Source organism: Pinus tabuliformis, chromosome 8 (assembly GCF_031772625.1).
Source record: "Pinus tabuliformis cultivar Carrire ecotype Pingquan chromosome 8, CPIR1, whole genome shotgun sequence".
Lineage (NCBI taxonomy): Eukaryota > Viridiplantae > Streptophyta > Pinopsida > Pinales > Pinaceae > Pinus > Pinus tabuliformis.
In genome coordinates this window covers 445,451,194-445,468,717 of record NC_142294.1, presented here as the reverse complement: position 1 = coordinate 445,468,717, position 17,524 = coordinate 445,451,194, and the positions used below count along the sequence as shown (strand labels likewise).

Below are 17,524 nucleotides of genomic sequence, written 5' to 3'. Positions count from 1 at the left end.
TTTTCTTGTTGGCATACAACCCGCTTGTAAGTCGTTTCTTCACCCTCTATGACATTCTGCTCTGCATGTTGTTTACTGTTAGCTCAGCTACCAATTTTCAGCGTTTAAAGGTCAATTCGGGTCTAATGGTGGGTTTTTGGCCAAAATGAAAGCTTGCAGTAGGCTTTTCTACCTTCTCCTCCCTCGTTCTCCTCATATTCTCCCAGCCCCGCCATTTTTATTTGTTCCCTGAAGCCTTTTTATTCTCAGTTTAAATACTCTACTTCACCTACTTTCTGCCTATAAAACCCTGTTTAAACTCTGTATAATCCTTTTCTTTAGCTCGGGTATTTAAAACACGAACCTGAGCCATTCTAACCTTTCATCGTTTGCTAAATCTCCACCGTTGATCACCGTGATCCAACGATCCCCGTCGCGCCAGCCCGCGCTTTAAACTTCACGCTTTGTCCATGCCATCTCACCGTCCATCGCAGATTCAACGGCTGACGCATCCCCCGATCACACGAACTGCGCACGCGATAACCCGCGGGGGTAGTGGTTTTGGGCTGCCACACGTCATGAATCTGTTGGATCACGCCTTCATGTACGAAAACCGCCCGACGCCATAAAGCGGTGTAGGGAAACCGCCCGCCTGCGAAACCTCCGATTCCCTGCTCATTAATCATCGTGTATCTTCCATGTGCGATCACCGTCAGATCTGGTGCGTCCAAATCCGATGGCCCTTGTTGCTCCCGCACGTATGCCTCTCGATAGCTCCTCCCGCATGATTTCTACCATTGATTTTTATCATCCGACGGCCCATGTTCATTCGCCTGTCTACGCTATCTCCTGATACTCCTCGTCAAGTCATCTCCACCGTTGATTTAGCCGATCCAATGGCTGAGCTTCGTTCTTCTAATCAGTCTGTTTCCGCCTTACTGTTTGTTCCACTCCCGACTGCTCACTGCTGCCAAACAATGAAGACAACCAGCTACCTGTACCCTGCATAATGAAGTTTCAACAACTGCAATTAATCAGCAACATGGCCAAAGATAAATAGGACTGCCTCGAGCAGTTAAAAGTAGTCAAAGGTTATGGGTTTCATTCATATGTTACTGCATCTGCCCAAGAAGGACCACAGAATGCCAGAGAATGTCCAAATCATCCATTAAAGTAGTCAAATCTGCTGCAGCGGCCCATTTCAGATTGTAAATGTGGTTGGTGGTCCATTATGACCCCTCCACACTTAGTAGCAGAGATATTTTGTAAACAAACCTCAATATATACCAAGAAGACAAAATGTAAGAGGTTGATGAGTGTTATTTTGCTGTAAGGTTCAACTTCTGGAGATTGTAACTGTTGTGATACCTGCAGCGTCTGGTCTTCATTTTCAGCTGATGCAAGCTTCTTTTGTTGTTAATTGCTCACTGTCCACTTCTTCTTCTTGTTCCAGGTTGTGCCTGTTTTACATATATTCATGTGTTGTTAATGTTTAGCATTAGAGGGGTTGTCATCCCACCTCTGTGTTAGGATTTAGCATGCATCATTGAATTTGTTTGCAGGTTTCTATTGTCTTAATGCCAGAGAGCTGTCATCCTGTCTGTGCATTAGGAAACAGATTTACAGACCTTTTAGCTGGTTGCAACCAGCCATCACAGGGTCCTATGCATCTACTGGTGTGGTCAGTCTTCTCCATCATCACATTTTCTTTAAAACTATGAGTAATTGGTGGTCTAAAGCCTTGTAGTCTAGGGGTGTTCACCCATGTCTGGGGCCAAGCACAGTAGAAGTGGTTATCTGGCTTGAATATGCATTATTTCTTTCATTCATCCACCATTTATCCAACATTTTTTGTTGAGTTTGTAATATTCCTGAGCATCTCTGATATACAACCTAGGAGAGTTTCTTGGGGTGATAACATTAATTGGCGCCATTGCCGGGGAGAGGAGGATTGAAGCTCAGCTTCCCTGGGAAAATGACACAATTTCAAGCTTTGATGATAGACAAGGTTTGGACACATATTTTGGTTGTAATCATCTATCTGGCGACTCCACTGGAGGAAGACCATCTTTTGGCGACTCCACATTGAAGTTCTGGTGCAGTTGGTGAGGCATGTTCAGAGTTATTTTCAGAAATCCTCAGCTGAACCAGTGCCTGATCCTGAGAAGATCGTTCAGCAGAATAAAATATCGGAGTAAGGAGCATCAGAATCAGGTAAGCCTTGGAATTTTTATGTATCTTTGTTAGTGTAGAAATACCTTCAGAGATTCATACAGCTCCTTATCATTCATTTCCCTTTCGGACCTCATTTGAAAGAAACATTCCTTGTTGTCCATCATATTCCTTTGTTTCAGTCATTCTTTTCATTGATTCATTCCACTCAGTCTACCAGTATCCTTTCATATACCTCAGTCATGGTAGGCTAGCAAGCTCTTACAAAGATAGAACGAATAGTTTCTGCTAGGTATGGACCCTTAGTCTTGCCTACCCCTTTGAATGCCATGTCTGCAGGAGATTATCAAGAATTGATGCTTAAGTTTACTGGTGCAGAAGGAGTATCAGCAGAAGAGCACCTCGAATCTTTTTATTCTTATGCTGATAATCTAGATATTAATGAAGAGGATGTCTGGATGAGGGTTTTTGTTCAAAGCCTAGATGGGGAAGCTAGAAATTGGTTCAGAAATTTACCCCCTAGGTCTATTGCAGATATTGAGGCCCTAGATGATGTATTTTTAAAGCACTGGGAAAATAATAAAGATCTGCTCTTTTATCATGATGAATTTGGGAACTTGTAGAGAGAATTTGGTGAGTTGTTGTCTGATTTCAATAACATATTTAATCATATGTACAGCAGAATGCCAGCTGAAATAAGACCCACTCCTGCTTCTGCCATGCTCACTTATGCCAATGCCTTTATTTCTCAATTCTGCCTGTTGTTAAGAGAAAGAAGATGCACTTCTTTAGCTGATATGCAAGCTGCAGCCTTTGAAGTAGAAGCAAATATTATTGCTGCAGAAAGACTCGAAGGTGATGATGATGAAAGGAAAAGGCATGAAGGTGAAGTCTCATCATCCTATGATTTTGAAGTAGATGAATTGGCAAGGGTGATAGAGTTTTTGGCCTCTGAAGTTTCCAAACTAAAGGCTGAGTAGTATTCTGAGGAAGCAAGAGCTCATTGCTCCTTTTCTTTTCAATCTCCAAATCCATGCATAGGAGCACATGAGAAAGTGCAGATTTTGCAGAGAAACAAAGATGTAAACGAAGATCAAAGGGTGAAGACCCTTTGTCAAAATATAGTCATGGAAGAGGTGCAGCATGAGGAGGAGGTCCATATTTTGGAAGGAGCTCCTTTCCTAACAAGGGTTGCTTATGAGAAAGCAATATCCAAAGGTATTGCTCAAAAAAAAATTGTAGCTGCAGAACAACAAGTTGACCAGCAGGGGCTGCCAGCAGCAAATCCCTTCCTCCAAGAATCTGTGCTCGAAGCCATCTCATCTTCACATGACTGTGCAGATCTGCCAATTTTCCAGCCTGCTTTTGTCCCCAGTCCAGTGATTAAAAAGGGAGAGGAAAGCTCTCCATCATCTTTTGTCCCTCTGTCTGCTCAAATGAAATTCCCTCACAGTTTCCCCTTAAACACTGAGGCAGAACAAAATTCACTGCTCAAGGCTGAAGCTAATCATCTCAGTCTTGATATTATGAAACCTGCTCAAGTGGCCTCCACTCAGATTGAAAGGGCAGCTTTTCAGATGACAGAGGAAGAAGATGTGCAGTCTTGGAATTCCTCCTTGGATGAGGATTGTTCAAAGAAAGATTCAGGAGCAGATAATGTTTCTGTGTCCCCTACACATGAACATATTGGTGTGTCATTCATATTAATTGTGCAAGCCACAGATGACAAAAGTAGGTACACAGCAACAATGACTATTTAGCTGGTGTGCAAAGGCTCCTCTAAAGAACATCCAAGGAGGAAAATACACAGAAGGAGAATGAAATTTGATCCCTATCTACCCATCAAGATCAAACCTCCTAAATTGTTTGAGGTAGAGGATCAAATTAATCCTGTCTTGCTGATCTATGATGAACCGGATGACAGGCAGCAATTTTGATGGCTCAGCAGATGGGTAGTTTTTAAAGTTTAAGTTTTCAGGGTTTTATGATTGCAATCATGTTCTTTTACAGTTTTCTTTTGTATGCTTAGTTGACTCCATGCCCAATGGATACTAGGCAAATGTTTTTAAAGTTGGTTTTGCATGAAGGCATTAGTCTGTAGGTTCTTGAGACCTCATAGGGAGGATCTCATCCCCAGAAGGAGACAATGTTAGCTCCGCTAACAATTTTTAGTGTTTAAAGGTCAATTCGGGTCTAATGGTGGGTTTTTGGCCAAAATGAAAGCTTGTAGTAGGCTTTTCTACCTTCTCCTCCCTCGTTCTCCTCATATTCTCCCAGCCCTGCAATTTTTATTTGTTCCTGAAGCCTTTCTGTTCTCAGTTTAAATACTCTACTTCACCTCCTTTCCACCTATAAAACCCTGTTTAAACTCTGTAATCCTTTTCTTTAGCTCGGGTGTTTAAAACATGAACTCGCGCCATTCTAACCTTTCCTGTTTGCTAAATCTCCATCGTTGATCGCCACGATCCAACGGTCCCCGTCGCCCCATCCCACCTGTTAAACTTCATGCTCTTTCCATGCCATCTCACTGTCCATCGTAGATCCGACGATTGACGCATCTCCCGATCGCGCGACCTACGCACGCGATAACCCGCGCAGCGGTGGTTTTGGGCTGCCACGCATCACGAATCTGTTGGATCGCCTTCATGTACGAAAACTGCCCGACGCCGTAAAGCGATGCAGGGAAACCACCCGCCCGCGAAACTGTCGATTCCTTGCTCATTAATCGTCGTGTATCTTCCACGTGTGATCACCGCACGTATTCCTTCCGATAGCTCCTCCCGCATGATTTCTACCATTGATTTTTATCATCCGACAGCCCATGTTCATTCGCCCGTCTGCGCTATCTCTCGATACTCCTCGTCAAGTCATCTATATCGTTGATTTAACCAATCCAACGGCTGAGCTTTGTTCTTTTGATCAGTCTGTTTCTGCCTTACTGTTTGTTCCACTCCCAACTGCTCACTGCTGCCAAACAATGAAGACAACCAGCTACCTATACCCTGCATAATGAAGTTTCAACAACTGCAATTAATCAGCAACATGGCCAAAGATAAATAGGACTACCTCGAGCAGTTAAAAGCAATCAAAGGTTATGGGTTTCATTCATATGTTACTGCATCTGCCCAAGAAGGACCACGAAATGCCAGAGAATGTCCAAATCATCCATTAAAGCAGTCAAATCTGCAGCAGAGGCCCATTTGATATTGTAAATGTGGTTGGTGGTCCATTATGACCCCTCCATGCTTAGTAGCAGAGATATTTTGTAAACCAACCTCAATATATACCAAGAAGACAAAATGTAAGAGGTTGATGAGTGTTATTTTGCTGTAAGGTTCAACTTCTGGAGATTGTAACTGTTGTGATACCTGCAGCGTCTGGTCTTCATTTTCAGCTAATGCAAGCTTCTTTTGTTGTTAATTGCTCACTATCCACTTCTTCTTCTTGTTCCAGGTTGTGCCTGTTTTACATATATTCATGTGTTGTTAATGTTTAGCATTAGAGGGGCTGTTATCCCACCTCTATGTTAGGATTTAGCATGCATCATTGAATTTGTTTGCAGGTTTCTATTGTCTTAATGCCAGAGAGCTTTCATCTTGTCTGTGCATTAGGAAATAGATTTACAGACCTTTTAGCTAGTTGCAGCCGGCCATCACAGGGTCTTGTGCATCTGCTGGAGTGGTCAGTCTTCTCCATCATCACATTTTCTTTAAAATTGTGAGTAATTGGTGGTCTAAAGCCTTATAGTATGGGGGTGTTCACCCATCTCTGGGGTCAAGCACAGTAGAAGTGGTTATCAGGCTTGAATATGCAGCATTTCTTTCATTCATCCACCATTTATCCAACATTTTTTGTTGAGTTTGTAATGTTCCCGAGCATCTCTGATATACAACCTAGGAGAGTTTCTTGGGGTGATAACATTTACCCTAACATTTTTCTCCCTGCTCCTCGAGTTATTTCATGTTTTTCTCTTTAAAAACCCTCATCCCCACAGAGTTATGAAGTCTCTCTAGCATTTCATCTACAGTCTCCTTGCGATCTCCCGATTGATGGCTAAGGTATGGCAGAATTACGTGTTCTCTTGTGAAACTCCAATTTATGTTTATAACCCCCAAAGGGTAAAGTTCTCATTCCCCTATCCCATTTGCGTTTTGTGAGAACTTGGCATAGGCTCGCTTCTACGCAGAATGTCAATAGGTAATTTAATTGTTTAGCCAATTTCTGGGTTAATTTTAATTTTGTGATTACTAGCTGTTGTTTTAAGGAATTTTTCTCACGATACTCTCCTTGAACGTGTTTGCAAGTAATCTCTCATGTTCAACGACTATGTCCCCTGTCTTGCATTTTCGCCCTATTACTCCATTACCACTAATGGGCTTCTTGTTATATAAATTCTTCTCCATCTTTTGTCCCATGCTTGCTTAAGTTGTTTAATGCTATGAATTCTTCAGAAATAGTTTATTTAAGCCTTGGGTAGTCTCTGATTCAAAATCCCTGTGAGGGTTTTCTCCGATTCAAAAGCCTACTGAGGGTTTTCTCAGTCGTAGTCTTAAATTTTGGATTTCAAGGGGAAGAGGAATACTCTATCCGCATTTTAACAGGGTATATGTAATGATTATACAAATTAAATTTTATTTCCCAGAACTACTGGCCACTGGAGGGAAGACTCATGGGTGAGTTTAAATTTCCATCATGTTTTAGACAGAATGTCTAGCTTTTCAATGAACACATCAATGGATAGTGTTTTTTCCTTTCATTATGCTCCACAGTCTTGTTCTGTTAATTCGTTGTTCATGTATTATATATTTAGAAGAAATGTTTTATTGTTGGAATTCTCCTAGGCACGCGATAATTTTGTCTTGACACTGTTAACTTCTGTTAATTTATGGCTTTGCAGCACAAATTATTTCGAATATGTCATTTAGGCCTTTTCCAGGTTTTATTCCTGTGTAAATGTTAGCAACATTGAAATCACCAAATGTTATTCCACTTGTTGTTGTTATTTCTAAGATAATTGGGTCTTGGTTTCGAGCCTTGCATGGCAGACTTGTCTTATTGAATTAGAAATAGGGTACCATCATTTTCTTGCAACATGTTGGTCGAAGTCTTCGGCTTGATCAAACTACTGTACTTGGTTGTGTTATTTGTATTTCAATTTATGTTGCTAGATATAAATTTGTTTTGATAACTTGCAACAGGTGTTCTCTATCTTCTCTGGAAGTATGTGCTTATTCTAAATTTTAAATGGTTTTCCTTCTTTTAAATAATTATTCCCTTACTCAATAAATACCAGTACCCTGCCGGAACAGGTCATGGTACCTCTGGGACTAGTTCTTTGGTCTTTAGGGCGAAACTACCGCCTGGATGATTGATTGTCTCAGGTAGAGTCAGACTCCTAGCCTTGAGACTAATCATCATCCCCATTGTTAGTACCAAAAGTTTGACCACAATAAATAACTTTCCTTTTTCTTACAAGAATCATCACAGTAAGTCATTCACAATTTTCGTATTCTTTAGAAGATAAATGTAATCCTATATATACTTGTATTACAACCCTTTTTCTCAGAAATTCTAATCTTATTTTGCGTGACTAATCCTTAGCACAGCAAACTACTTTTCTCAAGACTTTTACATTCTCATCCAAAAAGAGAAATATGAAGCAAGACTTAAATTAATCATTATCTATCTTACCAATTCTTCTATATTAAATACTTAGAATTTCTTGTAAGACTTTAAATAAGAGAATTAAACGATGAAGATGTAGATAACTTAGAATTTCTTGTAAGACTTTAAATAAGAGAATTAAACAATGAACTTTAAATAAGAGAATTAAACAATGAAGATATAGATAACTTATATGCTTTTCTGTTCGTTTCCTGTTTAGTTATATCTAGAAAATTGTCCTCTCAACCACGAATCAGGCAATAACGTCCAGACTCTCCCCCGAGATCCTGGCTCCAAACAGTTATTTGCTTTATACTATTAAGATATCTCCTCTGAACCTTAAGACTGATCAGTCCAGTTCAGGGCCATCCCTCCAATTAGTAATGTAAGTGGTTCCACTAGTCTAACTCCATCTCAAAAACTCTCGTATACCCAACAATACTCTATGTGTTGTATACCCAACGATACTCTATGTGTTGTAGAGATCGTTGCCCCTTACACGAGGAAAGAGGAAACCAGAGAAAAACAACCAACCCCTTCCTCTCCTTCTTCCTATGATTAATTTGTTTACACAACTTTATTATCTTCTAAATATTTACATATTAGTTATGCATTTACTAAACTCTTCTTGAATTTTATGTCCAAATATAAAACTTAATTCAAATATTTCTCAAAAGAAATAAATAAAACAAAAATTACTGCAATAATTGATAAATCCAAAAATATTATATATACCAATATTTTCAAGGTTTATTTTTTACATTTATAATTAATTAACAAATTTATTTACAAAAGAAATTTAAATAAAAAAATCCCTATAAGTATACATAAAATATATACACATCGAAACCCTATAAGTATATTTTCATTAGATCATAGTGATTATTTATAATTATAATTTTAAATATCATACTCCTAATTTTCTTCAAAATAATTATAATTTTGAAAATAGTGATGATATTTAAAAAATAAATAATTAACCATATTTATAATTTTGAAAATAAATAATTAACTATAATTATAAATTTGAAAATAATGATGATATTTTGAAAATAAGTGATTAATAATTATAATTTTGAAAATGATAATGATATTTTCAAAATAAATTATTAACAATATTTACGTCCTCGTGATAAAAATATATAAATAAACGTCCATTTATATGTGGAAAAACAATTATACCCTGGGGCCTATTATTACAATCTTTTCATAATTATCATTGTTCTCTCGGCAGTTAAATATCTTATTTAATCTGTTGTTAAATTATTTAATTATAATTAAATATTTTATTTAAAAAATTTAAAATTTTATATAATTATTATGATAATTATAATTGAAATTTTGTAATATAAATGTTAATTAAATTACAGTTTTTAGTATTAAATTTTTATTTTTAAATATATATAAATTAATTTAATATATTAAAAAAATTAGAAGTTGTTTTTAGTAAGATTTTTTGGATTTTCTGGTGTTGGAACTTGGAAAAAAAATTGAGGTGAAATTTTGTTTTGTGTTATTTAAATTGGTTTTTTTGACTGTATATATGGATTCAGCGCTCAGAAAAATCCCTAGGGCACCTTGATTGTGCAAGGATTACTTAACAAACTTGTGATTTCAATAAATTTTTGCCAGATTATAGAGAAATAAGACCAGAAAATCGCACCAAAAAAAACTTCCAAAAAATCAGACTAAAAACAACTCAAAAAATTATATCTCAATAGATAAATCTTCAATTTTTTACAATTCTAAATTAAATTTAAAAAATAAAATCATAATATATTGGAGTCGTCTAAGGAGGCGGAGGAATTGCCCAAACGGCCAAAATTGGTCAGAATTCGGGCAAAAAATTTCAAAAAATCTTGTAGAAACAGTGTTTGAATCGTGTTTTTGATGGTGGAAATGGATTCAGCACCACCAAAAACATCTAAGACACCTAAAATTTTAAATTTTAACTGTCATGTCTCCCAAAAACTACCCCAGTAAATTTAAAAAAAAATATATCACCAAAGAATTCATTAAGTCAGCTCTCTTTTACCACTCCGGTTATTGGTGAAGTTTTCCGGCAACCAGACTATTACTTTATGGCAGTGTTGTCAGCTGGGTACTTTAGGATCCGGTTTCATTAACTCCATATGTATTTAGAAAATCTCCCACCTCCTCGCGATCAGAATCATAGCAGATATTTGTTACACTTGGCAGTTTTATTGAATGTGCTCTGGTTATATTGTACTGTTGGAATTAATACTCAGGCCATCGTTGTTAATTCTCCCTACTCGGCCCTCTACGTGGCACGAGTAGGCTCCTCTATCTGCAGTCGTTTACCTTGAGCCCATTGCCACATCTACAGAGGATGGGCTGGGTCATGACCCGACGATTCGACCCTTTCATGGTTTGGTTCATTCATCGCTCAGTATCGGTTGCATTATCACCTCCACCGTTTGGCTCCGGCTTTGTTTCTCCTCTTGGTTTTCTACGGGCCTGCTCCGTCTGTGTCTAGGCCTTGGAACAAACTGGAAGACCCCCAAACATGGGAAGATGGCGACCCTATCACATGGAAAATTCAGGGTATGTTTCTTTTTGTTTTACTGTATTTGGCATTTTCATCTCTGGAATTTTTTTTACTGAACACTTCCATTTTCAGCTGCTAACTATAGTTGTAATGGTATGCTTCTGGTTGTAGAGCTTGCCTCAAACATCCAAGAACCTCAGGCGTGGCCATGGGGTCGGCATCCTACTGGTTTTTCTTACCCAAGAAACCCACGTAAGGGTTTACTCCCTTATAGTTAATTTTGAAAGAGTTTGATTCTTCAGATGGTTCGAGTCTAAGATGCTTGGCTATACTAATTTTGTTGCACAGCCTTCCGGGTTCCGAGGGTTTGATGGCTTTTTGAGTTAGCAGAGTAATTTTCTTGTACAGCCGCGAGTTGTCGGGGTTGAAACCTGTACCCCTTTTACTCGGGCAGAGGGTTTTGTTATTAGTTCTTTGGCGTCGATTGAACAGGGTTATTCTAATGTAATTATGTATATTCTTTTATCTGCCATGGGCCTTCCCGAGGCTCACCGAGTTGTATTCAGTAAGCTTACAAGGTGCCATGAAGCACTTCCTAAGAAACTCCTAGGTGTAGCTGCTAGAAGTGCCTTGGTTAACTTATTCTCTTCTCTGAATGTTCTATTTGTGTAACTCGTCTTTACAGTGTTGTCACCAACTACTATTAGATGATGTTTTCAAGCTATATGCAGCTGTATATTTTTAATGATATGGATTTCACACTTTGTTTTCTATTTAAATGTTTAGATTGGTGGAATGTAACAGTCCCCATCCAGATTGCTATTCTTCTAATAGTTGAACTGAATTCGAAATGAATGTTTAAATGTCTTGGCACTATTTCATTTCTTTGTACTTATCACCTTTGGTTCCTTACTGGTACTTACTATCTCCATACTGTATCCGGTAATTAAATCTTATATGCAAGGCTTTGAGTTAATTATTTGTTGTGAAACCCCACCCGCAAAGTCCTAGAGGTCTACGAGCATGATAACCCTTAACGGCTGGATTACATGATAGGGGGGTTTCCTCCCTTCACGGTTCTCTGTGGCTTATTGGTTTCAATCCACGGCAGAGGATTTTCTTACATTCTATACACTGTATATGTTTTTAACATGTCTACGTATCATCTTGTTATTGTAAGAGATGTGTGCATCTTTTAAATAATCGGTGTTACTCGCCATATCATACCTCCGTATAGTACCCAACGAATGTTATAGACCGGTACCACTTGATTCCTACCCTCCTCGTTCTGATTAATATTAACAGGAAGGTTCTCGTCTCTTTGGTTCGTTTTTTTTTTGAGTATGAAATTTATATTTTTTGTCTCAGAATTACACCTACCCACCAGGGATTTAAGTTGCAATTTGTTAACTACTACACCTACCACTTCCTAGGGTTGCTTTCATCATTAACAGAGTTTAACGTGGTTCAAATCTACCCACTCCAACAGTTTACTGTGGTCACTCTTATTCACTTGTTTCCATATTTTAAGCAGTTTATGTACTCTTTTCTCTTCTAGATCCTCTAAAAAGACCACCAACGTTTTCTTTAATTACCCAGCACATTTAATTACAGAATTAACTCTGTACCAGGGTTTAATATTTCCTTTCTGCTACAGTTTTGTCTTTTATTTCGAACGAATAATACAGAACTTAATTATACGCAGCAAGTAGAGTTTGTTTGGTACCTGTACTTGAATGCCAATGTGCTTATTTCACAGAACTATTCACCTCTGTTCCTTCGGAGCTTCTTCCACTCGCAACGCCTCCCGAACACTGAGATTTCCTCTATCACCTACTTCTATTTGCCACCCAACCTTGAGATTCGTCTTTCGGGACCAGAATCTCCCCCCGTGCTCTCTTGCAGGACCACTGTCCTCGACAAGATATCTGCACCTAGTGCTGGGCTATCTGGTCCTCACCAGACTTAGCCATTTTCTTTTTTTTTTTCTGTCTGTCCTCTGCAGCACAACCTAACTCCTCTCTTTTCCTTTTTTTCCCTGGAAACCTTTCTAGTCAGGAGAGATAGTTAGGGTTGCAATCACTGCAGCCGTTCTTCCCCAACTTCCCACTCAGAAGTTGCCAGCCTTTTTTTCAAAAAAAAAAACCTTTCTTATCTTATTAAAGAAATAAAAATATTATTAAATTTCAAAACAGTTAATAATGTCATATTCAGTTTCTCTTTTTAACCACAGTAAAGTCAAAATAATTACATTTCCCGGGGGCATTACATCTCCCCCTCCTGAAATTGGACATCGTCCCGATGTCTATTGACCGTGAACAACCCTGGGTAAGCTTTTTTCATAAGCTCTTCATCTTCCCAAGTGGCCTCAGCAGGCCCAAAGTGTTGCCACTGCACTTTAACTTGGGTAATAGCTCGCTTCCGCAGCGGTACTTCCCTCCGGTCGAGAATGCTCAGTGGCTCGACCAAGACTTCTCCTGTCGGTTCGACCTGCAACATGCAATATTGTAAATCAATTTCTTTTAATGAAAACTTTTAGACTGGTCTACTGAAATAATATCATGTTTAGGATCATACACGTATTTTTTCAATACAGAGACATGGAAGACATTATGGACCCGAATGTGACTTGGCAGGGCGAGCTGGTAAGCTACCGGCCCAATTCTTGCCAAGACATGAAATGGTCTGCAATATCGGGGTGCCAACTTGGTACACCCGCTCCATTGCAGTGTACTCCTCTTTTCTTGAATTCTCACATATACGTGATCACCAACTTGGTATTCCTTAAACCTCCTTTTCCGATCAGCAAAGCTCTTCTACCTATCCTAAGCAGCTTTTAAATTAGACCGTACCTTTTTGACCATCTCCTCCATTTCCTTAAGCATTTCCGGCCCTAACCTTAATTTGTCTTCAGGTCCACCCTAGCTTCAGGGTGTACGGCATTTCCGCCCGTATAAAACCTCAAAGGGGCTCATTTGTAATGAAGTATGATAGCCATTATTGTATGCAAACTCCACCAAGTGTAAGTACTCCTCCCACTTAGTTGGTTGTTGCATGACATAAGCCCTTAACATATCTTCCACCACCTGGTTCACCCGTTCTGTTTGTCCATCGGTCTGGGGGTGATATGTTGTACTGAAGTTCAGCTATGTCCCCAATTCTGCAAACAATGTCTTCCAAAAGACCGATGTGAATTTCACGTCATGGTCTGATATTATCATCTTTGGTAGTCCATGCAATCTAAACACATTTTGCATGAAGATATGGGCAATTTGTACAGCTCTGTAGGTGGACTGCACAAGTATAAAATGTGCCGCTTTACTCAATTTTTCTACCACCACCATAATAGAATTGTTATTCTTCTTTGACTTAGGCGGCCCTGTTATAAAATCCATAGAAATGGTTTCCCACTTCCATTCTAGAATTGGTAAGGGTTGTAATAGCCCCGTTGGGTGTTGATGCTCCGCTTTAATTTGTTGGCACTCCAAATATCGGACCAAATACTCGGCCACATTCTTCTTCATACCTAGCCAGTAGTATTCTTTTCGAAGCGCAGTGATCATTTTCTGATATCCCGGGTGTCCAACGTAGTGACTGATATGAAATTCATCCAAAATCAGATTTTTAAGGCTGTTTTGATTGGGTACATATAACTTCTTCTTGTAGTACAGCATTCCAGCATCATCCACCCCATAGCCTTGTTGATTTTCCTCGCTGGTAGATTGTTCTACTTGTTGTTTTATTTGCTGGTATATAGTATCTTGTTCTGCTACCTTTTGTATCATCCCCTCAAAGGTGCTTTTCCATTCGCTATAGGAAATTTCATATAAACATTGTGATTTCCGACTTAAAGCGTCCACCACCCGGTTTTCTTTTCCCTTCAAATGTTTGATTTCAAAGTCAAAGCTACTTAGGAAATCCACCCACCGTGCATGCCTAGCATTTAAAGTGGGCTGGCTAAAATAGTTGGTCAGACTGTGGTGGTCTGTCAGTAATAAAAATTTCATTCCCACAAGATAATGTCGCCACATATTCAAGGCGTGTATAACGGCTGCCAACTCTAAGTCATAAGCGGAATATTTTTGCTCATGCTCCTTTAGTTTCCTTGACTCGTAAGCAATTACCTTCCCTTCCTGCATCAGCACGCCTCCCACACCCTCATTGCTTGCGTCAATGCACACCACATAGTCCTTATTAGGATCATCTATGCTCAAAATGCGTGCGGTGGTGAGCAGGTGCTTAAGCTGCTCGAAACTTCTTTGACATTCCGGGGTCCATCTGAATGCTCTTCCTTTCTTCTATAAGGAAGTGATAGGATATGCTACTCTTGAGAATCCTTCCACAAATCATCTGTAGTAACCAGCTAACCCCATAAAGGACCTGATGTCTGCTACATCCTTTGGTACGGGCCATTCCATTATGGTCTTTATCTTTTCGGGGTCTACCGCGATTCCTTCCTTCATGATTATGTGGCCCAGATACTGTATTTCTTCCTTGAAGAAGTCGCACTTGCTGAACTTGGCATATAACTGGTGTTCTCGGAGGGTTTGCAGCACCAATCTGAGGTGTTCCTTGTGTTCTTCCATAGTGCGGGAATATATCAATATATCATCAATAAATATGAGCACAAACTTATCCAAATATTGATGAAATATGTTGTTCATCAAGCACATGAAAGTTGCGGGGGCGTTAGTTAACCCAAAGGGTAGCACCACAAACTCGTAATGTCCATACCTTGTTCTAAAAGTTGTTTTAGCTATGTCTTCTTCCTTAATCCTGATTTGGTGATACCCTGATCGCAAATCGATCTTGGAGAATATTGTTGCACCTTTCACCTAGTCGAAAAGTTCATCAATCCGAGGTAGGGGATACTTATTTTTGATTGTCAGTTTGTTCAACTGACGATAATCTATACACATGCGAAGAGTCTCGTCCTTTTTCTTAACAAACAATACTGGAGCTCCCCAAGGAGACACACTGGGCGAATATAGTTTTTGTCTAACAATTCTTGTAGCTGCATTTTTAATTCTGTCAACTCAGGTGTACTCATTCTGTAGGGTGCTCGAGATACTGGGGCTACCCCTGGTACCAATTCGATGGTAAAGTCTATGTCCCTCTTAGGTGGCAGTCCGAGAATTTCTTCCGGAAATACATCAACGAATTCTTGTATCACAGGGATGTTGTCCAATGTGGCTGTTTTATCTTTCGAGTTAGCATAGCCCACTTGGATGGCATAAATCTGACACCCCTTTTTAATGCATTTTGCTAATTGAGAGGCAGTTATTGGCCGAACCTGTACTGGCCACTTAATTCCTTGCATCTCTTGCCTTGCTCCCAGCTCATCCCTATAATAAATGGTCTTTGTTTTACAATTGACTAAGGACCAGTGCTTCTCTAGCCAGTCCATCCCGATCAGAACATCATATGAACCAAGGGGAAGCACATTTAAATCTGCCACTACTGGCTGGCCTGCTATCTTTAAAGGACAGTTATCAACCTTTGCAAGCACTCGCCTCTTGGCCCCTGTAGCCAGCTGTACCAGCCACGGGTTCTTGAATTTAACAGGTTGCAGTTTACAATGTTCTACAACCTTAGGACTAATATAACTTAATGTGGCTCCAGGATCTATTAAAACAGTTACAGTAAGGTCTGAGATTTTACCTTCGAATTCTACCATGGTCGGCTGATACTCCACCTGACGATCGTCCAGGGCTGCGTTAATTCTTGGTAGACTACATCCTATATCGCCGACTGTCGATGCTTCATGGATTTGGGATACCTGTTCGGTTCCCTTCCGTTGAGGGCAGTTTTTGACGTAGTGAGGCCCTCCGCAACCCCAGCATTGTACTGGAGGCCTTGCTGTCCCTTCACTGTCTAATTTTACAGGTTGTTCGCCGACTCTGGACTCATTAGTTGGCTTGGACCTGAATGAATTTTTCTGCACAGCTCTACTATTTTTTCCCTTGCCGACACCCTTACTACTGCTACTGCGATTCCCTTTATTATTTCCAGCCAATCTGTTGTTCCTCTTATCAGTCCATCTTTTACCTGGAACTTCTCCCTTCTGTTTACTTTGTTGGTAACAAATTCTGGCTTTGCGTATTGCTTCGTCCATTGTTTTTGGATTGTCAAACTCAATCCTTTCCCTCATACTCGAAGGCAAGCTGCTGACAAACCTCTGTACTTTAGCCTTTTCCTCCCTAATATAAGGTACATAACGAAGTAATGATGTAAACCGAGTAATAAATTCATCCATGGTCTGTTGTCCCAAACGCAAGTCATGGAATTCCCTTGCCTTCTCGTCATAGAAACGTTCTGTCAAGTACCTTTCCTTGAAATATCTTTGAAATTTATCCCAGGTAATATTCTGTTCACTTACTCCTTTCACGATCTTGACTTCCTCCCACCACAGGGTGGCTTTCCCTTGTAACTGGAAAATGGCTAATCGTGCTTTCAGGTTGTGATCGTATTCGTACAGCTGGAAGTATTTGTTCATATTAATTAACCATGCCTCAGCTGCTTCTTCTTGTTCTCCGTCAAAGTGTGGCGGTTTGATCTTGCAGAACTCCCCTTGCAACTCTATCCGTTGTCTTTTTGATGTCTGCTGTTCGGAAGCATTATCAAATCGTTCCTCCCGCTCTTCATCCCTTCCTTCTGGCCCTTCTGGTTCTGTGTGGTGATTCTGTTCCTCCGACACTCTCTGCTGCTCAGCACTGGGGTTCAGCAGTTGCTGATTCTGCTTGTCTGATAGGCTCTTTAAAATTCTTTCTTATTCCATAGTTAGTCGTGCATTATCTTCATGTAACCGGGCCATCTCATTCTTCAATTCCTGCACTGATTCCAAGATGGCCATGTTTGTATTTCGAGCCTCCTCTCCGAGTTGTACCCATAGCTCGGGGTTGCTCTCAGGACTAGGTATAGGTCCCCGACCCATCACATACCTACGGGACGCAATGTCCACTCTTCTCATACTGTCAATCTTTTGGTTTTCTTGTTTTGTACTTACACACAAAAAAAAAATTGACACAAAGGAAAAGGTTAACATACTAATTGTTTCTCCCCGGATGCGGGTGTTAGCACGCCTGGCAAGGAGAGGCCACATGCCAAGCAAGTTCCGCCTCGTGTTCATTTAAGGCATTCATCGCCTCCTGCCGTCGAAGAATGAAGAGCATATACGTGAGCTCTATGCATTCAATGCAT

At 39.8% G+C, this 17,524-nt stretch overlaps 1 protein-coding gene across 1 annotated transcript in view; it reads right to left on the bottom strand.

Annotated features, from left to right (window-relative positions):
- The window catches only part of LOC149235971 (uncharacterized), a 30,970-nt gene extending 13,676 nt beyond the window's left edge, over positions 1–17,294 (bottom strand). The window contains exons 1-2 of the mRNA XM_089368732.1: positions 17,160–17,294; positions 15,414–17,078 (exon numbers count right to left, since the gene is read on the bottom strand). Coding sequence (XP_089224858.1) covers positions 15,414–17,078; positions 17,160–17,294 — 1,800 coding nt within the window. The remainder of the gene's footprint in view (positions 1–15,413; positions 17,079–17,159) is intronic.
- Between the last annotated feature and the right edge of the window lie 230 nt (positions 17,295–17,524).